Below are 15,467 nucleotides of genomic sequence, written 5' to 3' on the forward strand. Positions count from 1 at the left end.
ATGTCTTTTCTTCGAATGTTACCTACATTATTCGACGCATATCGTGACAATACCTCAATGAGAATAGAAGATATCTCGGGTTCGTGTCAAGATAATTATTCAAATACAACGCATGTGTCCCTTGATAAATGAATAAGCGCATGTAATAAATGGCCTCTGTCCGTCGTCTGTGAAATTTTCACTATGAATTTGCCTTGAAATTCACGTTTCTGTTCTACGTTTCCATGAAAAAGAATAAATCGTCGTGGGTTTATTGACCTGTGGAAAGAACTATGCAGAAGGATATCCATTCGTTAGGATGTTCATTCTCATGTCCATTCTTCTTTTCGTCCTTTCCCTTTTCGCATTTCTCTATCTTACGTTAAATCTTCAAGAAGTTTTACTACTGTTCTCACCACCAATTTCCTCCTTTTTCCCCTTTTTAAACTACCTTCACTCAATTATGTCCAATTTTATTTATGCCGGTAACATGCGCATTTACAATTTCAAATAGATTCAATTCCTTGAATATCAAGACTCGAATCATTTTTATTCGTTATGTATCACTGAGAATAATTGTTACGAAGGTGCTCGCGTAGCGACTAATGCGTTTTCCCCGGACGAAGTGCCTGTCAAGAATTACGTCTACGTTCGCATCAAAGATATGTTATTATCGAATTTGCACAGGACATGCATAATTTATGCCGATAACGCGCATAATATGAGAACACGTACGTTCACATGGGCTTCCTGTCCATCCGCCCGTATGTGTTCGCCTGCCTACGCGATCGGAAGGAAAATCGAGCGCAAGAACGACAACGATCCTGAGGGCACCGACTTTTGATATATTACGGAATTGCCAAGTGCGTCTATCCATCCGTTCAAATAGACGGTCGCTTTTCGGAATGCAAAAACGTTATTAAATCAGCTAAAAGTCAATTATCTAACGGAGCGCTCGTCGCGCCTGGCGTATGTCCAAACACATATAATCGGGCATGCTCATAATTATACGAAGCGGACGAGGGTCTGCGGCCACATCCAAAGGAAGGATGTTTGACAAGCCGCGCCTCGAAGCGTCCTCTTATTTCTTGGCACCTTCGATTGACAATTCTCAGGCTTGGCCGCGTGCTGGCTCGCGGCACGAAGCTGGATTATTTGCTCTATCTTCCTCCGCGAGATCTCTCGTCACCTTCTTTTCACCGCGGGAACTTCGCGCGCGGAGGAACTCTCCGTTCCTCGCTCTCCCTCCCCCCCCCCGCCGTAGCTAGTTCTCCTCCCTCCCCTCTTCCGGCGTCCTCGTTGTCTGCGGTGCATACGGCGACGACCGTGTACGCCGATGCGTAAGGATGTACCGGGAATGTACGTTGACTATTACGGCCCCTCGCGCTTTTATAGCCCGTCTGGGTGGCGCGCATACCATCGCCATCTTGTTAGCCGCGATTAAATATTGATGCAAGAACAGATATCCAGCCTCCAGAGAGCGGTTCTCCCGTTCGCGGAATCGCTTCGCGCGCGAGAATCTAGGGCGGTGATTTCCAATTTAGTCTTGCGTATGCAGCGCGCAACTTTTCTCTCTCTCTCTCTCTCTCTCTCTTTCGTCCGCGTTTGTCCGCGAAGATTATCCGGCGGATTCGAAAACGCCACGGCGGAAATCACTCATCGACGGCGCGGGCGCGTACAATTGATCGGTAAGTAACGAGGGTCTCTCTCTCTCTCTCTCTCTGTCTGTCTCGCTTTTTAGCTCTCTTTAGCGAAAGGGACAGAGAGAAAGAGAGAGAAGGGACACGGAGTCGCGCGCGCGCGCGTGAGGCGACGACGGTGAATCGCGATTCCTAACGGACACGTTGTTAATTTGGTCCTCGCCGGTGCGTGTCCATTATTGTGCAAATTGTCGACGAGGCAGATTGCGCGGACGCCTGACAATGGGGGATCGTGGCTACGCGCGCGAGTCTACGCGCCGGCCCCTACGGGGTGTTGAACCACCCCATCGTTAGCGTGACGAATCAACCGGAAATTCCAGCTTTCGTCGCTTCCGTATTCACTCGGCGGCTTCGAGAGAGATGCGACGATATAAAAGGAAGAGAAGCGGACCAAGTCGTTGGCGAAGGAATTAGCCAAGGCGAGATAATGCCGGGCGACGCCTAGCGGATCCCTCCCGTCGGTTCGATTGTCATGAAAATATTTTATTTTATTCCAGGGAAAAAAAGGGGGACAGAATGCGTCACCGCAGCTCACAGCCTGCCTGTTTCCAGATAATTAGTGATTGACGGCCGCCACGATCCTATAAAGATTTTTGCAGCAGCTGAGGCTGCTATGCAAATCTTCGAAGGTCTGTTCTTTTCCTGCTATCGTCCCATCCACACTTACCGCGAGTCTTCCTACGATCCTTTCATATTCAGGCACACTTGCTTGCGACACGGGCTTTAGACACGTTGAGGTAAGGTGCTCTCGTCAAACCAGTACAATTAAGACTATTACTATTGCGCAGGAATTGATTGTGATGAGAGCGTGTAAAATAATACGCGGCGTCATAAAGTGCAACGGGGGATTCAGAAAAAACGAAAGCATTTTTACTCGACACTCGTGTGTTGTCATTTCGGCCTCTGTCATAATCGATTAGCGCAAACCCGGTCGTCGATAGCGGCTCTTAATCGTGACAAATTCCTTGTTTCATTGTGTCTAAATCGTTTTGCGAGCGAGTATGCACGCATGTACGATAGATCTCCTCGTGTGCACGTCCGTTGGAACATATATTCACAAGCGTTACGATGAATCTCGTGGCGGTGCGACGTGGCATTTACCTCGCGAATGTCTTCACACTTGTTATTTGTCGCGTCAATACCGGAAAATGATCGTCCAACTCTATTTGCTATCATTCGCGCGCTTATAACCATCCGAGAGCGAAAAAAAGGTTGGTCGGAATCAACGAGGGGGAGCAGGAAGGCGTAGGTAACGAGACGGGAGCGAGACGGGGAAAGATTGCTCCGAGAGAGGCGAGACAACCGTGAGGAGATCGCTTTCGGGATCATTAATTATCCTAGAATGCGCGAGAACGGGCAAGATATATAGAGGGAGGATGGTAGCAGCGAGGAGAGAGAGTGTGGAAGCAGCGCGAACGACAAATAGAAAAGAGAGCGAACGAGACGGCGAATGTCGCCACTGCAAACCGAAATTACAGTCGAAGATTAATGGCTTTACGCTTTATTACAGACATTTATGGCCTAAGTCTCTGGAATTCCGTCCGAAATAAAGTTCCCCGCTGAAAAGCATTACAAGACACCATTTTTTGCTTCTAGCGAATTCATTTTATACCTGGCTCTTGTATCCTTATCGTGGAACCTTTTCCACGATTAAGATCGTGTCAATCACGCAGAGAAGAGAAAGTTTTTTTTCTCTGTGTTTAATGTCTCCAACATTTGAGCTTTGAGTTCCACGCACTCGCCATGAGTAAATCAAAAGTGCGTCTCACAAAGAGATGTACATTCTTAGCCAGAGGTCATTGTGTCAATTGTAGCCAACCCAGATATATGGCACTGGATGGAAATCACATCGTTACGGATGCCGCAAATAATGCGAAGGAATCAATCCCAAGTATATACTCGTCTGTCCCCTCGAAGGATGACCTTCGACACGACATTTCCACGCTTGATCACAATGCACGAATGCCTCAAATTCTGTCCTTCGTTTCTATTTTCGGCCAACCGTATCGTACCGAGACGGCGGTACAAGCCGGCAACCCTCCCCTCCCCCCCTCCCATGGCGTGTTCCCTCTGAGTCTCAGCATTTGGATGAAACGCGTTCAGAGCAATATCGCTCGCAACAGCAATGGAACGAAGCGGAGCTAACGCACCACCAGCCGGGGCGAAAGGGGATGGTGGTTGATTTTTTCATCCCCGTGCCCTCGACGCGTGTACTCGACGAGCACCGAGCGCGAGAACTGGAATTCGTTTAGCCTCCGCGGAGACGAGCAATAACGATTTAGTTTCCCGAAAACGAGCTCGTCGGCGTAGTAATTCATTAATGTATCCGACGCGGAGAGAAAGTAGGCCTCTGGAAAAGCTGACGCCTTTGACGTTGATCCTTTGTGCCGCGCGCGTCGTGAGACGCTCGCTCGAGGAGAGCGGGTCTCGTCTCTCACTAACGCCCAATTATAGCCAATTAATCGTCCGCCATTATCCGAGCATTACCGTTCGATTCACGCGCCGGCGAGTTATTCACGAAGGACGTCGCCGTGCGCCGTGCGATTCAAAGCCAAAGACGACTACGCCTGGTACGCGCGGCATCGCGAACGTTTACATTGGCAGACCCCCGTAGTCATTAATAACCGATACGCGCGGAGCTTCGTTTCTGTCTCGCGTTAATTCGACGTATCGAATCGAACGACACACCGCGCTCGTTAATCTTCCTTGCCGAACCGTCACTCCCAGCGATTTATTTAAAGAAGGCACGTTGTTCTTTTCTCTCTGTTTTCTTTCTTCTCCCTCCTCTTCCCCCGGCCGGGGTCTTTTTTGTCGTGCGTCACGGAGCAAACGCTCGGACTAAAGTTAATTAATGCGACGACGTACCATCGGTATGCGGGTACGGCGCGATAACATATCGGCGTAACGCACGCGCGCACGTAGTTCCGCGCGATCTCCGCCGAGTGTTTGCGCTCTAAGCAAATCTCCTAATCGTATATCGTGCGGTTTGTTCGCGTCGAGAAGTACTGTTTATGCGGTACTGTTAAAGATACATAATCAGGTATGAATACGTACATACGACGACATGTACGGAGTGCATGAAACTAACTCGACAACGACGTACGGCGTGGGAGAAGTGAAAAGTTCACTCACGCGGCCTCTTGTTTTTTTCATTTTTTTGTATCTTTTTAGAATGCGTTTCGGATCATTATTTAAAATGCACGGTTTTTCCCAATTGCCCACCTCAGCCCAACTACGAGGAAAAACGAAACCTGCGGGACAGAAGGGGTGAAACGAGGTGATGGAAAAGCGGCGGTCGGATCCCCCGAGGTAATAGCGCGAAAGTTCCGACATCGTTAATCTTGCACTTCGTAGGTAGACGGATAGATAGTATGTACGTGTCGAATACGTACAGACGTACATCCGTATTGCTACATACATCGACGGAGCCACACCCCTAACAGCGGTGGTTACGATCCCCTTTACAGCCACCCCCATGTTCGTTTAAGCATCCGCACCGTGTTTAAAACCGTGTTTCGACAGAATTGGATAGAGGATAGAGGAGTGTGTACGACCGGGAGAATTGCGTTTTTCGCTTGTTTTCAAATACGTTCAAATATGACGTTCCCGGACGTGCCGCGTGTTCGATCAAAATTTTCCAAACTTCCCGATTTAATCTTTAGTGCGTTGATTTATCGCGCGCAACTGTCAGGCTGGACTGAGATATAAATTTATTGATTTTCTCACAAGTATAATCTCATCTCAAACAAAGTCATTTGTCATTTTTTAATTTTTTACATGCTTGACATCACGGCGGTATAACGCCGCTTGATAGAGTATTTTCATTTTGTAAACAGAAAAGAGCCCTTTTATTTATTCAGCTATATGTTATCTTAAGATGATATCATATTTTTCGTTCCGAATAAAGTTATACTCCTAAAAATAAATCAACTTCTAAAACCTGTCTTTAATCATCCCTTGTAATAATGATTCAGCTGAACGATAGGTACATGACAAAAATACATATGATAATACGAATATATATGGATAAATATTTGTTCAAGATATAAATTAAATAGACCATGAAGGCAGTAGAAATTCTCCCTACATTGATAGAAACATCAAGTCCGATTTAGATCTTTTTGTGCATTCTTTGCCGTGCACGTAACTTTTTATTACATCTTATCTTATATCTTATTGATGCTCCTTCAGAAGGGTCATCTTATATAAATACTTATAATATATATAATACTAATAATATAAATACTTCGATAAAATCAAAATGTAAATGTAGATATAAATCCTGAGGTATGGAAAATTAATTGAGACTATTTACATTGAAGACTAATCCGTGACTCACCTGTACACCGAAAAAATCGTATTCTTAATTTTAGAAAAATTCCCTCTAAAGCTTTCTTCTAATCGAATATTGTAAAAAGTTCAGAATATTCCCCTCTAAAAGTCTTTTATTTAGAATAACATCTAAAATAAAGAAAATATTCTAAAATATATATATATATATATATATTTCGTCGCCAGTTGGTTGACGAACGACACTCGCGCTCGCGCATGCGTAAACTATAGTATACGCAGCTTTTATTACGTTGCCGTATCGTGTCCTGAACGTGTTTCGAAGGAAGTCTAATCTTGTGATGTAGTGTTGAAACATGGAGAAAATGAAAAAGTGGCTGCTTGAACATAATTTATCGGAATTAGTCTGCCGTTTTGAAAGTAAGTACGAATTATTGAAAAAGTGTATGAGTATTACGTAACCTAGACTGAAATGATTCGTCAAAATAATAACGAAACAACGTTGAAACGATGTCGATGTTGTTTCGACACGATGACGTTTCTGACTGAGAAGTACTGATGCACACTCAAACCTCGTCGACAGTCTATCCAACAGCCGAGCGTGTGTCGCCACGTGAATACAACGTGCATTCCACGTGGATTCGACGTACGTTTTTGTGAGGCTACTACTATTTATCCATATTAGAGGGATATTCTAACTCTCATTAGAATATCTCATTAGAATATTTTCTTATACTTATATTAGAGGGAAATCCTCTCTTTTTTATAATATATACTTGGCGCATATTTTAGTGGTTTAGTTAAATACTCTATACTTCAGTTACTTTTCTATAATGTAGAATAAAATTTTTTCGGTGTAAGTATACGAAAAACTACAGCGCAAACGTATCTTATCTCAGTCGCTTATATCTCATCAACTATCGATCGCGTTTCTCAACCAGTGTGAACCCAGGTATACCCATAGATAAAAAAAGGCACAAACGCGAAGAACAATAGGATTGCTTCATTGAATATCAAGGTTACCGCTGAAGATCTCAAATATGTTATCGCGATATTATTTCTTCGTGTTGATCGCCGGTATTGAGGATTGCGATAAACCGCTATATGATTATAACGCGCTTCGGTAACGCGCGAATATTTCGACCGACCAACCGTCGGTGATTCAGAAACGTACGCTTACCGCTTCGTATGGCACGTATAGCAATTTGAGGTTAGCTCGTAAATGATCAAGAGCGCTCGGACGTACAAATCAAACTTGTATAATATCAATGTCATAAGGACGGAAAGTGACTGATATTTATTTTGTAAAAGTGAAAGTTTGTGAAAGCCACAATTCGGATAAACGCAATGACAAGGAATCATTGCGGTGGAGAACGGTGTGACGTGCGTCGGGTGGCTCTTGTCAATTTTATTTGCTTAAAAAATTTCGGTGCGAAGTAAAGAATGGGACAAATCGGTTCGGTCTGAAAATAAACCTATAACGGCTCCTTCTATATACGGTCACATTGGGCTATCTCAGGTATTCGTAAGAGGATAAGAACCTTTCTTCGAATTGGAAATCACAATTGTCCGACCTCTCAGTATGAAGAGTTCACAAAGCGAGACAGATTACCATTGTGTCGATGCATCTCTTCGTCACTGCCAAGATAATGCGTTGTAGAAGAAAAGCACTTAGCACTGCGTTCAAAATTTTGTTCAAAGTTTTGCTCGCTTCGAGTTTTATTCGCGTGACGATTGTAATCCGCGATTGCTGCGAAGGTTAAGATTGTTATCTTCTACAAGTGGGGTAAACAATCACCGTCGTCAATCTACAGAAGGAGAAGAGGAGGAAGCAAAAGGAGGAGAATAAAAGTATAAGCATATGTGCTCATAGCGCCGCAAAAGCAATTGAGACCTCAAAGTTTTTAACTGTCTCAGTAACTGGTTACTTGTCGCGTTACGTTCGCGTGCGGATAAAGTCATTGTTTCGATATCGGGGCGTACAAGTGAACACATCATATCACGTTGATCCGACGTTTCCGACGTATACGATATCTAAAACTGCGCGAAGAGCTCTCTCATCATTGAATGACGATAGCACGATTTGATGTATCGAGCGATATAGAAGGCAGAAGAAAAATATGTCGTATTGCAGCGAGCTGTCACTCTCGCAGGAGTATCAGAGCTTTCGCAGTTCTGTACCGCTCAGAAAAATCGTCCTCGACTCGGACGACTTGAAAGTACGATTTGAATCTTGCAATTGCTCTGAGCCAGCTCTATGTCTAGCTGGGATTTCTCGATCATGTATGAGCCTTACGATACGATTGTTTCAGGGATGGAAAGTATACGATTCCAATCAGAAAAATGTCAAGTGCCCCCTCATATGTCTTCCACCGGTCAGTGGTACTGCTGACATCTTTTTTAGGCAAATATTGGGTCTGGCTGCTAAAGGTTACAGAGTTATTTCAGTGAGTTGAACATGCATCGTGTATAAAAATCCTGAAGAGCACGTAATTATGTGTACAGTAAACAGAAGGTCTGGACTGAAGGTCTGGCTTAAAATGATGTAACGCTAATCAAAAGTTTGTTCGTTTATAGGCTGAGGCACCGATATACTGGGGTGTGAAAGACTGGTGTGATGGATTCAGAAAACTGTTGGATTATTTGAAACTTGACAAAGTCCATCTCTTTGGCGCTTCATTAGGTCAGGACATGCAAATAAGCGATTCATTTTTAGGCTTCAATTTGCAAATTTACAGATGAAACATGTGATCGTGTTCACAGGTGGTTTTCTGGCGCAGAAATTTACAGAGGTTAACGCGCACTGCCCTAGAGTAGTATCTCTAATTTTGTGCAATACTTTCACTGACACGTCAGTTTTCAGTTACAATGATTCAGCATCAATGTAAGTCAATCATACGCATGTACACACAGCTCAATATGTTTCCTATTCTTCTGCCTGCATTTACAGATTTTGGATGTTACCGTCTGTGGTTCTGAAGAAGATGATAATGAGCAATTTTACAACAGAAAAAGCTGATAAAGAAATTATAGAAGCAGTCGATTTTATGGTAGAAAGGGTATGGGTCATTATTTTGTTCAATTCACGAATAATCATGGATAAGCTGAAAAGTCTCTCAAGAGCGAAATATTTACTCTAAAGATTCAGATTCTATATGTATCGCAATCCTTATTTTGTAGCTGGAGAGTTTATCACAATCCGAACTGGCTTCCCGTTTAACAATGAACAGCGTAAATAATTATATACAGCCTCAAAAAATATGCCATTTACCTGTGACAATAATAGACGTTTTTGATGATTATGCTTTAACAAACTCAGTCAGAGAGGAGATGTATAAATGCTATCCAGATGCAAAACTGGCACATCTGAAAAGTGGAGGAAATTTTCCATATCTAAGCCGAGCTGCCGATGTTAATTTACATCTGCAGGTATCTATTGAGTTGCATTTACGTGCGAATATGCCTTTGCAGACAATAAGTATCAAAGCACTTATTTACAGGTTCATCTGAGACAATTCGAGGGCACAGAATATGCAGCTTCAAAACTGACTGATAGTTAGCATAATTACACTAATCTTAGGTAAAATTAAGTATTAATTATTCCTAATACATGATCTCTCTTTGTACATAATTTAATCACGTTGTTATTCCCATAACAATCTTTCCTCCACACACGAAGTTAAAGCATTGCTGTGAAAATGATAACGAAGAGTGAATACGAGAATTCCTATGAGCTCAAATTCCTACTAAAGAGCAAAGTTACGCCAAGTTATATAAAAATATGTTATCGTGTCAAAGAAGCACATGCATGCCATGCATGTTACAATTAAACAAAGATAATCCCTGTTAAACGTATGCAAATGTTGAGAATACAATGAAAGCTTGCGCCTTTTGCATCAGCTCGAGTTTGTGATTATTCCGATTATATTTGTATAATATACATATATTGTTATGGAAGATAGAATAGAAATGATTATACAGCGCCGTTACTTAATGTATCGTAAAACATATTTTAGTTCTTTGAAATATAAGCATTTATATTTTGTTATATTTATACTTTCGTCTGTAAGAGGTGTCCTATCTATTGATTATCTATTACCACAAACTCGAGTACTTTAATAATTCATGATATATCAATATAAATAAAGATAAACTATATACTTTTATACCGAATTTTGAAATCTTATAAAGTTTCTAGCATTATTAACTCCTTTTACAGCTGTACACACGTTTTAAGGTGTTTTTGTGCGACTTGAAGTGCGATTATGGTATGCGAAATAAGAAGTTTACCGTAGTTTGCTAGGTTGCCTGACCGGGAGACCGTATAAGAACTCGCTTGGTATCGATTCCTTCCTGTATGCTCTCGCGCGTTTCTCCTTTGCTATCTCAGATTACAGGGCCTGTTTCGCCCAGTATACGTATGACTCTACAGTCAAGGTTTCACCGGTCGCAAGAATAACCTTTGGACGAAACTTCAATTGTGTGTCATAATTATACATAATTTCTCAGTCTTTCGTATATAAGCGTTTAGCATCTTGTGTTTTACATTCTTGTATTTCATATTCTTATGTAAATCCCCGTGAAAATAAAAGGAAAAAACAAATAAACACACTGAAGAACTCAATTACGTTCCAAAAATATTCCAAAATGTAGATATTCGTCAATGCCAAGTGATTTTCGTGCCAAATACATACACACACAAATCATTCATGTTTGTATGCAAGTATAGCGTACATTGTTCAATTTTTCCCGCGAAAAGAAAAAAGAAAGGAAAAACTAAGATTGAGATTACCGTGGCTATGACATTTTAACACGTTCAAATACCGGTGGTCATATACCGATAAGATTATGGTTATCGTTAACTACCGACATTATACCGTGCTAATCTGCCTCTGCCGATTTAACATAATCTTCCGCGAGGAACGTAACGATGCACGTTTCAGAGCTCAGTCTTTCACCTGCACGCGACGCGGATAGCACAGCCGCCTTATTCGCTCGCGATATTCGCTCGTGACATGTGACGACAGGGCTAATTCTGGCAGGTGTTAATGGTAAAAATACACACAACGTTCGAATAGATCGCGTCTATTGTAATCCGATTATTTCTTCGATGACGTTTGTGAAACAAGCCCTTTTCGACCGCGACGCGACGTCAACAAGACGTCCGGCAACGTTGGTCGAGTTACATGTTTCTCAGTCGTGTGTGTGTGTGTGTGTGTGTGTGTGTGTGTGTGTGTGTGTGTGTGTGTGTGTGTGTGTGCGCGCGCGCGTGTGTGTGTGAACTGGATGTTTCACTAGAAACGCATAAACTATCGAGAGTTTTATATTGCCCTTTCCAACATTTCCCGAATTCCTGATAATTTAAGCAAATAGTTCCGCTCATTAAAACAGAAAGATGAATCTGCAGAAATTGAAACAAATTGGGTTCACACTGCGTCTCAGTTTGTTCTGCACGAGTCCCAATCTTGTTAAATATTGCAAAATCTATAGTTCCATGTGAATTCGACGATGCTCGCAATTTGGCAGGGAGAGAAAGGGAGAGAGAGGCCTGGTTTTTCCCAAAATAATTCTCGTACAATACCGAGCATGTTGGAGTAAAAGATTCGAAATAATTAAAATCCGTGCGACCCGTATCGATGTAGAGTTATGTTAGTGTTAAAGATATCAAATAACGGAACGCTGTAATAGATCGACACAAAGTTGACCAAATATGCTCACCATATTTATATGCAATCGAAATATCTACGATAAATATTTAACAATCAACAAAAAAGCGGCATGATGAATTATCTTGTAATCCCGCAACAAAGTTTTACGCATAGTCGAATTAAGCGAATTATGAAATTCGTAAAAGCAAATATGGGCGAGTGTTTGTGTGGTTTTGAGTGATGTATGTGCCTTCTACCTATTGCTAATACGTGATGTAAGCGAACACGGATCTGGATCAAGTTACCGATAAGTCGAGCGCGATTTGATACTATCATCGACATCTTTGCATCTAGGAATCGTAGATTCCTTCAGAAAGGACACATTGGAAAGCTGACATCTTCGTTCCTCTTGTCGTTGAGGATTGATTAATAGGATGCAAAAGTGACGTTATTAATAAATCGCAACGGCAAAATCAATTATCTAAAATAGTAATAAAAATTATTGTTGCGCCTTAAGCGGCATGTGATACCTTATTTCGTTTCCAATGGTTCTCGTGGTTACACGTTTTTATTCTCCCAGTTCCGGAGACACCGGATTCACATACGCTTCAGTGAATTTATAATAAAAGAAAAAGAAGTAGAAAATTAAGATACAGCTTATACCTTAACAATCTATATCTTTTGACAGAATTTTATCCATGAACATCACGCAAGAAACTATTTTAAGAAAGGAAATAGCTTGCAGCGATATCCAATCAAGTGAAAGGAATGTCTACCACAGACTTGCCTTAAGAAGAAACTTTAGCTTTATCGCAAGTACCTTTTTACAAAGTTATTTTTGTCGATCGAGTACGATCGACTTTAATGTAATGTAATTTCAAGCAAATATTTGCGCATGACACACGATACTTGAGGGTTCTTGTAATTGTTGATATATTTTATGAGCGCGCTATATTTTATGAGAGACATTTCGATCATTCATTCGATAAATCAACAGAGACTTTTCTCCACGAGATATTACTCTTGCGATGGGATAATATATTTCCCATTTACAAGTTATATATTTCCCACAGTCTGACTTATTATATCATATTGTCTGCCTTGTAAATTTATTGCAGTTTTGTTTCACCGCGGCCCTGCGAGGAAGCGATTTTCCGCAAACGCGGCAAACAAGCCAGGATAATATCGTATAATGGATATACGGGAATCGTAAGAAAAAATTCCTATCTTGTCTCGAAGAACACATTCTATTCCAAGAATGGATAGTACCAGTGAACAAACACCACTCGTGGAAGGGAGGATAACAATGCCCACGAAATTGGCCTACGCTCTTGGCCACATTTTCAACGATTTAGCGGCTGCCATGTGGTTCTCCTACACTTTGATTTACCTTCAACGAGTGGTATTGTTACAGCCTATTATCGCCGGTGGGCTTTTACTATTGGGTAAGTGTGACGCGTCGCGTCATGTGTGCTGATGTTGCCGGCTCATTAGCGGCATTGATTAATGTCCCAACGAATTTCATTCTAGGGCAAGTCGTCGACGCGGTGATGACGCCCGTCTTCGGTTTCGTCGTCGATCGCTACTGCAAAAAGAAAACTTGGCATATTCTCGGCTCCGTCATGGTCACCCTGACTTTCCCCGTGATATTCGGCGGTTTCGCCAGTTCGTTCAGTTCGCTCGTCATGGTCTTGTATGTAACGAGCATCGCGATCTTTCAAACAGGTTGGGCGGCCGTGCAAATCTCTCATTTGTCAATGATTCCCTCGTTAACTAATTCCCTCCTAGACCGAGCCGATCTGACCGCGATAAGGTATGTGAATTATGCAACGCTCTTTTGAGAACGTGGGAAACGTGACGACGCGCACGCATATTGCGACGTTACTTGGTTAAAAACGCATTTCTTCAGTCGAGTACTCGGAATTCTTAGGCCCAGTTGCACCAACCAAAATTATTTTGGTTTATGGTAAGTGAGACTTAAACATAAATCCATCTTTATCTTTCTTACTAAATAAATAAATAAAGACAGAGAGATATGTAGAGTACTCAAGTCTCACTTGAAATTAAAATAATGTTGGTGCAACTGGGCCTTAGATATCTACGATGTCGAGCTATACTACGTAACTCTGGAATTACAAATTACCGAAAATAAAGATGTCTTTTATTCAAGACTAAGCAGGCAATTTTTGGCGCGCAAACAATTTACAGTCGAAAGGAAATGCGTTTGGAAGAGAGAAATATTCCGCTTCCGACGAAATGATACCGAGATGAATTTAATCGCAGATATTCCGCTCAAGTTAGCGCGGCCGTGATCGTTTTCGTGGTCACGTGGATAGTTCTACCGACTAATGACGACTCGATGGTTCAGTTGGATCAACGAGACTATTACAAATTCAGAGTGCGTAAGAGAGGAAGGATGACGCGTACGTTAGAACGAAACCGCGCGCGATTCACTCTGACGTTACTCTCTACGGACCCCGCTCGTACTCATACTTGTATGTGCTTGATTCTAATTCACAGAACATCGTGTTGGTTCTCACGGCTCTCGGCCTGACCGCGACAGCCTTCTTCCATATGCTGCTGAAAGCGCATCTCTTGGAGAGGCCGACAATAAGGAGGAAGGTGGACATCGATGGGGCTGAGCCCCATCAACCGCCGCACCGCGTGGTGTCTAACGAATGGACGCGCATCACGATTTTGCTGCGAGTTGCGATGCTGTACGTGGCGAGCAGGTTGTTCATCACCCTCGCCACGGTATACCTGCCATTGTACATAGAAGAGACCGAAGTCGGGGGGAAACGAGCCTTGGCCACCGTGCCGCTCGTTTCCTACGTGTCCTCTTTCGTCGCCGCTTTACTACTTAAATATATCAACAGATGTTGCGGAACGAAGGTAATTCTCGACTCGTGTTAGTTTCAAGGCGGAACGAGGACGAATCGAACACCCCCGAATCGAGCACCCGGATAAACGTGTGTTTTTCACGTGTGATTTCAGATCTGCTATTTTCTCGGCGCCGTAATCGGTATAGTCGCCGCCGCCGTCACGGAATTCGTGGACACCGGCACGACGGCCGTGTACGTCGTCGCCGTGCTGATCGGCGCGGGAAGCTCCATCACGATGGTCACGGCGTTGAGTGTGACCGCCGAATTAATCGGCTCCAGGACGGAGCGCAGCGCGCTCGTGTACTCTATCGTCACTTTCCTCGATAAGATCGTCACCGGCCTCGTGGTAATACTCATCGAGAGATGGTGAGTAACGCGACTGCGTTCGCGATCGAATGCCGCTTTTAATAGCTGCTCTCGCGGGCTACAATCACGTAGCGTGATCGAAAAGCGAGCGACTCGACGTGGATTATGGATCTCGCGAGTCGATGAGTCGTAAAGAGCGAGCGAGGTCTAATCAACGCAGAATCGTCGCGCTATCCATTTTCTTGTTTCCAGGAGATGCAACGATAAGGAATTTTGCCCTACCTACAATCGAGACACATTGTCCATAGTGTGCGCCTCGTCGATGTTACTGGGACTGATAACTTTGCTATCTGTATCTCGCTGTTTGACGTAAAGTAGCAGTAATCCGTGACGTAAATGTGTTGTGCGGCGGACGAGAAACATTATAACGTCTCTTGTAACACGTTCACTGCCTAAGAATTTTTTATACGCATGTATAAATGTATGCTATGTATCCATGACCTACCTACTAATGACTCAAAAGCATGCTAATTATGTCTGCGTGTCGTACAATTAAACCTCATGTAAAAAAAGAAGAAAAAACTGCCAACGAACATTAAAAATATTTTATGCCATGTATAACGACAGTTTTATTTGCAAAAAATAGTCAACCTCCTAGAAAT

The 15,467-nt window shown here is 42.8% G+C and overlaps 3 protein-coding genes across 4 annotated transcripts in view; 2 read left to right on the top strand and 1 right to left on the bottom strand.

Moving 5' to 3' along the window:
- retn (retained) overlaps positions 1-15,467 on the bottom strand; it is a 155,763-nt gene that overhangs the window by 139,458 nt on the left and 838 nt on the right. The gene's annotated exons all lie outside the window — the stretch shown is intronic.
- LOC105185972 (maspardin) lies at positions 7,168-10,576 on the top strand. Its single transcript, XM_011145870.3, has 7 exons — positions 7,168-8,188; positions 8,282-8,416; positions 8,547-8,652; positions 8,733-8,853; positions 8,920-9,028; positions 9,150-9,398; positions 9,470-10,576. The coding sequence occupies exons 1-7, from the start codon at positions 8,090-8,092 to the stop codon at positions 9,527-9,529; spliced, it is 879 nt and encodes a 292-aa protein (XP_011144172.1). The 5' UTR covers positions 7,168-8,089; the 3' UTR covers positions 9,530-10,576.
- On the top strand, positions 10,842-15,413 carry LOC105185967 (major facilitator superfamily domain-containing protein 12). 2 transcript variants are annotated; one of them, XM_025302491.1, is made up of 8 exons: positions 10,842-11,020; positions 12,306-12,429; positions 12,736-13,062; positions 13,148-13,430; positions 13,901-14,015; positions 14,138-14,509; positions 14,612-14,865; positions 15,058-15,413. In XM_025302491.1, the coding sequence occupies exons 3-8, from the start codon at positions 12,876-12,878 to the stop codon at positions 15,176-15,178; spliced, it is 1,332 nt and encodes a 443-aa protein (XP_025158276.1). In that variant the 5' UTR covers positions 10,842-11,020; positions 12,306-12,429; positions 12,736-12,875; the 3' UTR covers positions 15,179-15,413. The 2 variants fall into 2 exon arrangements, with proteins under 2 accessions (XP_025158276.1, XP_019698235.1); XM_019842676.2 differs by having other exon boundaries at positions 12,306-13,062.

This window comes from Harpegnathos saltator, unplaced genomic scaffold (genome assembly GCF_003227715.2).
Source record: "Harpegnathos saltator strain DR-91 unplaced genomic scaffold, Hsal_v8.6 scaffold115, whole genome shotgun sequence".
Classification (NCBI taxonomy): Eukaryota; Metazoa; Arthropoda; class Insecta; order Hymenoptera; family Formicidae; genus Harpegnathos; species Harpegnathos saltator.

What these genes read in the sequence shown, in the direction of transcription:
- LOC105185972 (XM_011145870.3), top strand. Translation starts at nt 8,090, where the DNA reads ATGTCGTATTGCAGCGAGCTGTCACTCTCGCAGGAGTATCAGAGCTTT. An exon ending in TCGACTCGGACGACTTGAAA is followed by an intron (nt 8,189 to 8,281) that starts GTACGATTTGAA and finishes CGATTGTTTCAG; the next exon opens with GGATGGAAAGTATACGATTC. An exon ending in TCTCTTTGGCGCTTCATTAG is followed by an intron (nt 8,653 to 8,732) that starts GTCAGGACATGC and finishes TCGTGTTCACAG; the next exon opens with GTGGTTTTCTGGCGCAGAAA.
- LOC105185967 (XM_019842676.2), top strand. Translation starts at nt 12,876, where the DNA reads ATGGATAGTACCAGTGAACAAACACCACTCGTGGAAGGGAGGATAACA. An exon ending in CGGTGGGCTTTTACTATTGG is followed by an intron (nt 13,063 to 13,147) that starts GTAAGTGTGACG and finishes ATTTCATTCTAG; the next exon opens with GGCAAGTCGTCGACGCGGTG. An exon ending in GTAATACTCATCGAGAGATG is followed by an intron (nt 14,866 to 15,057) that starts GTGAGTAACGCG and finishes TCTTGTTTCCAG; the next exon opens with GAGATGCAACGATAAGGAAT.